Source organism: Camellia sinensis, chromosome 8, assembly GCF_055761805.1.
Source record: "Camellia sinensis isolate YWXY chromosome 8, ASM5576180v1, whole genome shotgun sequence".
In the NCBI taxonomy this organism is placed as follows: domain Eukaryota; kingdom Viridiplantae; phylum Streptophyta; class Magnoliopsida; order Ericales; family Theaceae; genus Camellia; species Camellia sinensis.
In genome coordinates this window covers 89010751-89019283 of record NC_138968.1, presented here as the reverse complement: position 1 = coordinate 89019283, position 8533 = coordinate 89010751, and the positions used below count along the sequence as shown (strand labels likewise).

The following is an 8533-nucleotide window of genomic DNA, read 5'->3' as shown; positions in this document are numbered from 1 at the left end:
TGGTGATGACGGACACGTGGCCTTAGGCAACGAGTTAGGATTTCCTAAATTTCCCAAAAATAAGATATTTAGGTGGCGACTCTGTATCTGGCAAAGCAGTCCATGTTTGGCACTTCTTTCAAAAAAAATCTGTTTTAAAAAATAATTTGCCGGATTTGGACTCTTTGATGATTCATCGGTCTTGCATTGCACTCTGCGAGATTAGATACAGGACCGTGACATTGAGTCCTGAACTGTAGTGATCCCAATGAACAAAATGGGCGAGATTTCTCTCCCGGGACGTTCGGGGACGTCTACAATGTGCCACTTGAAAAAGTGGGCTCAAACGTACATTAATCAAACTATCCCAATTCAAGCAACTAGCATTCATCAACATGCATTCAAACAGTTTATCACTTAAGCTCTAAGTCTCATGGTGAACATGCTTTGACATGGCAACGCTAACAATTCTAAAACAAACAAAAGCTCACCTAGTACTCCGAGCCAAAAAAGATGGCAGAGTTAGAATAATGCATGATCCTAGCTATGCAATATGGCTAACGCAACGCATACAATGTGCAATTACTAGGCTCGGCTACTAATATGGCATATGAATCAATTGATAGCATGAGGTCTAAACATGTATTCAAAGAAGTGTTAGCTAATAATGCAAGTTAGAATGACGTGTCGAGCTCAATGCATGCAAGACAATGGATGCAAGGCATGGGAGATGCTAAACAAAACATGATACCCTAAACTAACCAACATAAGCAGGTAAATAAAAGGGAGAAAGACGTGGGGTTGGAAGACATACACATTATTACAACTGTGCCCTCGTGCAGGAAGGTCCGAATAAACTAACTAGCTAAGCTAATTAACTAGCTATTACAAAACAAATTAACTAATTATTACAAACCGAACAACTAACTATGCTAGCTAGTTATTAGAAAACCAACTAATTAATTAACTGCTCTATGGAACTAACAAATTAGAATTAACTAATTGATTCCAACATGAATGCAACATTAAAGAACTAACTAAGCTAACTAATCAGCCCCGAGAAGCGAGGAATGTTCATGCATGCACGGATTTCCACCCGAGAAACCCACTGTTCTGTTACCAGAATGCCTCTGTTGCACAGTAGAACATCTTTCCACCTCAGCTTCTACTCTGTTCTGTTCCAAAAAAAATTGTTGCTCAATTTGACAAAAGTGGCCGGCAGGCCAGAAGTAGTGGCTGGCCAGCCACGAATGGTATCCTACTGTTCAGAAATAGTGGTCTGCTGGCCACTGAAGCTTCCTTTTCCTGCAACAGAAAGCATACAAAGCACAAAACAAGGTATTCTCAAGGTATGTTTGTACACCCTGCCTCTCCTTATCATCAATTAGCTCAAAGGAGTGGCAAGCTCAATTCACAAGCCATCAATTGATGCAATTTCATTGCATGATAGCCTATGAACCAATTTGTACAATTTCAATAAATGCAACATAACATGCTCTCAAACCTCGTCCTTGTCATAGATTGATCAAAGGAAGTGGTTGACATTGACTCTTGAACCATTTTCATCAGTAACAAGTATGAAACGACTCAAGACTCAATGGAATCAATTAACGTCTGATTGAAACCAAGTTGATTATTATCTTGCTTCACTTTTAGTCTTAATTTCATTAATCTATTTTAATTACCAACCATTCCTTAGTTAATTGAGTCCAAAAGTGAGCTTTAAGTCCTCTAATGGAAACAAAATATCAAACAAAGAGTTGCTTTAGGCATGAAAGAGACATCATGCCGTTGGTAATGGACCCCCAAAGGGATTAAACAATTAAGCACAATACCTTAATCTCATGCTTAAACAAACACTTGGTTTGAAACAACTTTGAAAGCAAAGAAAATGCCAATAAAGAAGGGAAGTTGAAGAGGTGATTAGAGGTGATCACAGGTATGGAAAGTAAGAGATAAACACTATCAACTCAACTAGATTGGTGGCTAAGGCCTAAACCACCAAGCCTATGAGGATAATTATACTACAAGCATGCAATACAAGGCTCAAATGCAATGAACAACTAAAAATAGTCTTAAAACAGTGCTAAAACATGCTGGAATTAAAACAAAAATGGCTAGAACAATAAGCTAAAACATGGAGCAAGTTAGGCTAGTAAACAAGAACAAGGAGGGGACGCTACCCCCTCCATTTTTGGGACTTCAAAACATGGTTTTAACCACGAAAAAAGCTCTGAGATTCAGTAGTAAAAAGCTCAAAAAAAAAAAGTGAACAAAGAGGTGGGAAACACAAGGGCAAAAGCCTAAGAAATGAGTTACAAAGAAAGGTGATCCACCCCTCCACCCCTAATGACCTTAAACCACAACCTTCTGCCCAAAAATACAGAGTATAAATAGCCCAAAAACAGTCTAAAAATAGTAGGCAAAATAGCAAATAAAGCAAAGGAATAATCCAAGACTTATAACTCTTGAAGAGGAGAACCTTTTCTAGGTGTTAAACCAACACTTACATACCCTCAAGAGCTCAAAAGTACCTCAACTCAAAGACCACAAGGTTTGGTTTAGAGTGTATAGTCAAAGGCTTAAGAATTTGCAAGAGGGAGAGAGAATTGTACAGAAAGAGAGATAATTTTGCTCCAAAATTTTCAACCCTCAAAAAAGGAAGAGGAGGTCTTCTATATATACAAAAACACGAAAATCCATCAGAAATGTCAATATATACATGTGTAGGCAGGTGCATGCATCTATGAAAACAGCTGGCACAGTTGGCCAAAATATCTACAAAATCACACAAGTGGCCAGCAGGCCACACAACTGGCCGGCAGCCTGCAGTGGTGGCCGGCAGCCCACATTGCTGGCTTGCAGCCCACAGGGGCTTTTAGCTTGAAAAACTATGGTTTTGGTCCAAAAACAAGTCATAAGGTGTGCAAGCTTTGAAGGCTCAAATTTGTGGCATTTTGTTGAGGACTTCGAGCACTTCACAAGTATATACAAATTCATCATTGGGTGCGCAAGCGGTGATGCCCAAGTCATAAGGGCGGGTCATAAATGGGGTGTCTACAGGTCAAAGCAATAAACTAGGGGCACAGTTGAGTTAGGTGCTCTTGCGTCCTCTGCTCGTGCTTGCGGAGGCTTCTGTAGCCAAAGTGGGCTCAGCTTGTGCCTCACCCTCGAGCCAAGCCAAGCACTCACCAGAAAGGGCATAACTGAAACTAAAGGTAGAGGCCAGAAGCTCTCTCATCCTCCAGGCAGCAAGGTACCGAGCCAGGTGTGAAGCACAAATCGGGAATGAAGTTGGGTATTCTACCCCCTCCTCGAGGCAGGTCTGATCATTCCCAAACTAGTATCTGAGCCAGAAAGGAAAATAGAACATGTAGTGAATAGGGCCAATCAACTGTATGCCTGGCTATTAGGTCATGCTGTAACTCATCTCAGTCAGATTGAGCCAGGGGCAACGCCAAGCTATGTCAACTGCAGATCTGCTGCACATCCAATTGTACCACCATCCCTCATTGGGAAAATCCATTAGTCGTTGGCGGAAGAAATAAGCTAGAGCTGAATACTCAGGACAAGGGTCCCCCACTTTCAGCTTATCCATGAGCCATACCTGGGAAGGGATGAAAAATAAGAGATATTAAAGAATAGAGAGATGTGTGTAGAGAGAAAAGTAAAGAAAGGGCTTTGAGAGAAAATAGAGGCGGAGTGTCGAGTGATGTACGGGGCATATATCAGAAAGGGTGGGAAACAATATCTGAAGAAGTAGTGGACTCCCTGCAAATCTAGTGGTCTCTCACCGATGAAAAGCATTTAAGCCCTTCAGGGTCTCGGCCAACATCAAACTAATACAATTCTTACCTTCTTTCAGACATTAGGCCACTTCGATCAACTGAATGTTGGTTCCCCCGTAACTAGGGCCAATAACGAAATGTGCGAGCATACATAAACAGATGGCATGTTGCCGAAAATCTCGTTACAGAGGGTCGCCTCAGTCATTGATGTCAGAAAATTGATGAATCAAGCTGGGTATATCTGGCTCTCTGTCATGGGCCAACGATCGAGCTTCGTGCAAAGTGAGCCCACACATTTGTCACAGAGCCTGGGCATGGCCAAAACGGGGTTGAGGCATGATTTCTTCATCACAACGAGTTTCTATCAATGCTCAAAATTCTTCCAGAGTTGGGCACATTCCTTGTATTCTAAAGCGAAATACATGCGTAATTGGGTCTCAGCAACGGGCCATGGCATGGAGGAATGGAAAACAAAGCATTGTATGGCTTAACGGAAAAAGCGTGTTTATGCCAAAACCTCAAAAATTTACCTTTTTCCATGCCGTCTAAAGTTGCTATCCAATCCGTGAATTTCTCGGCAAGGAATATCTCCATTTGTGGAAGAAACAGCAGCAAAAATAAGGTTCTGGTGAAGAAATCACGAAGAAAGCCCTTTTGTAGAAGATAGGGTTGTGAGTGGAAGCCAACTGTCAGCCGTCTGGTGGATCCACTTTTAGTGGCCAGTGGCCCACTTGTGCGCCTGGCACTTTTGGTAGTCTGGTTTTGTCTTGGTCTTTGTGTTTTGAGGTCTTGTTTTGAGTCTTTTGGTTTTACCAAATGTGCATAACTGTGTTTGAGTTGTTTTCGCTTTGTTTATCGAGTTGTATTTTGTATTTTTTTGGTTGTTGGTCGACTCATTACCAGATTAAGAACATCGTGCCAATACATTTTATTTTGGGTTTCATTCAACTTCATTTTCATTTTGCAAATGTGGTGCTCATGATGCAAAAACAATATCTCTTTTCATAAAATTGCAGGGTTTTTCCCCGATCATAGTTTTTACAAAGAGAGTACAAGTTTTCAAAAGCAAAAATAAAAGCCTATCTGAAGCTATACATGTGCTGAACTACCAAAATAAAAGAAACTAAGCAAAAGGTAGAAAAATCGACACCAGTCATCCCAAGCTCAAGAGGCCTTCTTCGTCCTCTTCCTCGGATGGGACTCAGTGGTACTGTCTTCGTCAGCACCGCTATCAGAATCAGACTCTGAGCCAGAGCTGTATCATCTTGTAATAACCCGACCCTCGTATGCGTTTACGGTATATTCAGTCCCTCATTCTTTGCATTTAAATGCCTACTGTGAAAGTTTATGTGATATTAAGTTTAATTAAGTGAATCTTACGAATATGGATTCATATCTGTCTAATAGGAGAAAAATCTGTTACAATTGAGATGATTAGAACAGAAATTGAAGGCCTTAGAAGCTTAATAATCTGAAATTGATTTTACATTTGAGATCGGCACGATTTTTAAGTCATAATATGATTTTCTGTGAAATTTCAATTTGGAATGATTAAACTGATTGAGTTTTGTCATATTCAACCTTTTTATATTATGTATATATATATATATATATGCTTCTTTGACCATTGATATGGAAATAAACTTTAACTCAAATATCTCCTGGGAGAGAAAAGGGAGAGTGTAGAGAAGAAGAACTAGGGAAGAAGAAATTCAACAAGGAAGATTGACAAATTGAGGAGAGTTGTGGGATTTAATTCAAGGTAAGATCAATCCAACCTACTTAACCTCCACTTGGACTTCCGGAAGGGTTTGTTTCATGTTTATACAACTTAGGGTTTGTAATTGATTCATGTTATGAAGATGTTGGGTTAACCTATTGAATTACTCATCTTTATTTTGTACATAGAATATATTGGTTCTACTGAATTTTGTGTTAATTTCGGACTGCCCAAAACAGGGCCACGGCCGCACGTGCGGAGGTCATGGCCACACGTGCGGAAGCACCACCGCACGTGCAGAAAAGAGGAAAAAAATGCGAATGGCATCTGCTTTCTGCCGCTTGTGCGGGGAAGGAGTACCACACGTGTGGCCCACCCTTCCGCACGTACAGAGGTGTCTGCCGCATGTGTGGCCCATGCTGCAAAATACTATCTACTCTGTTTTACGTGCTCAACTCTCTGATATTTTTGAAATCTATATTTGATGCCTTTTTTATGTTCGTAAATTCATTCGAAGCGAAGCGAGCGAGTCTGAAAATGACTTAACAAGGAAAAAGAACTAATTTATAAGTTGTGTATGTGTGTAGGTCACAACTCGAGAGGAACAAGCGCTTCACTACCGCACTATGCGTATTAGTACTGTAGATGTACATTTACTTACCATTAATAATTATCGTTATTAATGCTCTGTCCTTCGCAAGTAATTACGTTAACACCTATATTGATTGGAAATCAGTATGAACTTATGTAAGCGTTGAAAGAATCTGTGTACATCTGTATCACTCTGGAAATTACTCTGCTCTGTTGATATCTAGGCCAGAAGCCAATCTGTAAAGTCTGTGAGGCCAGAGGCCGATCTGTAAAATCTATTAGGCCTAAGGCCATTCTGTGTATTACTGGGCTTAAAGCCACTCTGTTTAAAGACTGTGCCCAAGGCCGTTCTGGAAACAATTACAGGAAGATTATCCATAAGTTCTCTGCACTTATATACATTGTAATTCAAGTTATTCATTGGATTGTTTACGTACTATTAGTCACTGAGCTTCGCTCACTCTGTGTTATGTATGTTCTATAGGTACTCAGTCTAGAGGTCAGTCCTAGCCCAACCTGGACCATTTGTCTTTTTCCATTACACCACAACCAAGCCCTTAGACGAAGTTCATTCATTTTGTGGAGTCCTTGTAGAGCTTTCGGCTTCGTGTACCCAACCTTTTGTTGGAAATTGTAAAACATAATTAACTCCTCCTAACCCAGCTTTGTCACATCCCCAGACTCGGGAATGGGTCTGTATATTCGTCTATATGTATATAGATGTGTGTGTGTTTATTATATGATGCATTACCTGACATCAAGTGCTTGATCATGGCATGTTAGTATTGACTCAATGGATGTTATTTTGTGTTGTTTAATGCTTCGGTTCGGGCCCCATATGTTATATGTATCGGATTTTATGTCTGTTTCTGAAGCGATCATGCCCAAACTTTTAGGGGCGGGTTGCGGGGCGTGACAAGTGGTATCAGAGCACGAGTTGATATCTCACACACGAATCCATTGAGCCTTAGGATGTCTAGAAAAGACTTAGGCATCATGCATAATATTCTGAAAACACATAAAACGGTTGATGGCAACATTAGTTATAGATGCATTATCTGTTAACTCCAGTGATTATAATCTATGTCCATTGTATATCTTTTGTGTCTATTGTAATTGGTTGATATGTAGAATATGGTGAGAACAAGAGCAGAAGACCCGAAAGATGCTACTTCTACACGGTTGGACAAAATGGAAAGAATGATTATGGAAATGGCGGAGACTATACGACAACAATAGCAACAGCGACAACCACAACCGTCACCACCATCGGTACCTCCGCCTGTGGTGCAAGATTTCCATGTTGAGGACCAGACTGTTACACTCACGAGGGAATTTAAAAAGATGAAGCCACCATCATTCAAAGGGGGAATAGAACCAATGAAAGCTGAAGCTTGGGAATTGGGAGTAGAAAAGTTGTTTGAAGTTTTCCCTTGTACCGAAGCCCAGAAAGTGCAACTTGCTTCCTTCACTCTTGAAGATGAAGCACGGAGGTGATGGATGCTTACGAGAACCGTGTATGAAGGCTTAACATGGGATAGATTCTTGGAACTATTTTACGATAAGTATTTCCCTCAAAGTATGCGAGACAAGAAGGTGACAGAATTTGAAACCCTCAGACAAGGGAACAAGACCATTGCAGAGTGTGAAGCTCAATATGCAGAACTAGCTCAGTTTGCACCTCATATGGTGGACATAGATTATAAGAAGGCATGGAAATTTGAAGGGGGGCTACGGAGTGCTATCCTGGACCGAGTCAACATGTTGAAGTTACCCACCTATGTTGATGTGTTGGAGAGGGCTGTTATAGCAGAGGGAAACCTTGTTGCTCAGAATCGGATTTCTGAATGAAAAGGAAAGAGGCAGAACAATCAATTGTCAAAAGGGTCAGTCACTCCACCAAACAAGAAACAAAATTCAGGGACTTCTAGTGCTTCCACTTTTTCCTCAGATTCAGCTCTTATTTGTTCAGAATGTGGAAAGAAGCACCGTGGGACTTGTTATCGGTTGTCTGGGGCCTGTTTTAGGTATGGCAAAACGGGTCATTTGGTAAGGGATTACCCTCATAGGAATCAACAAAATGCCAATAGGGCTGCTACAAGTCCAACGGGGTCTACACCAGCTCCCAACACTAAATTAGCTGCTAAGCCTGTCAATAATAAAGACACCGCAAGACAAGGCAGAGTGTTTGCATTGGTTCCGAGAGATATGCAAAATGCATTGGTTCCGGGAGATATGCAAAATGCTGTAATAGTAATGTCAAGTACATTTATTATTCACGGTCATTCCGCTTATGTATTGTTTGGTTCTGGCTCTACCCATTCCTTTGTGTCAAAACTATTTGCTCAATATTTAGATAGATCTGAAGAAGTATTATCCTATATGCTATGTGTGTCCTCACCCTTGGGGGATTCTATGATCTGTATCTCTATATATTTCACTTGTGAACTCCTAA

The 8533-nt window shown here is 40.7% G+C and overlaps 1 protein-coding gene across 1 annotated transcript; it reads left to right on the top strand.

Annotated features, from left to right (window-relative positions):
- Positions 1-7422: 7422 nt before the first annotated feature.
- On the top strand, positions 7423-7929 carry LOC145797879 (uncharacterized). The gene is made up of 2 exons (XM_082885311.1): positions 7423-7571; positions 7659-7929. Exons 1-2 carry the CDS (start codon positions 7423-7425, stop codon positions 7927-7929), a joined length of 420 nt encoding a protein of 139 aa, XP_082741437.1.
- The last annotated feature ends 604 nt before the right edge of the window (positions 7930-8533 follow it).

What these genes read in the sequence shown, in the direction of transcription:
- LOC145797879 (XM_082885311.1), top strand. Translation starts at nt 7,423, where the DNA reads ATGAAGCCACCATCATTCAAAGGGGGAATAGAACCAATGAAAGCTGAA. An exon ending in CTTGAAGATGAAGCACGGAG is followed by an intron (nt 7,572 to 7,658) that starts GTGATGGATGCT and finishes TTTCCCTCAAAG; the next exon opens with TATGCGAGACAAGAAGGTGA.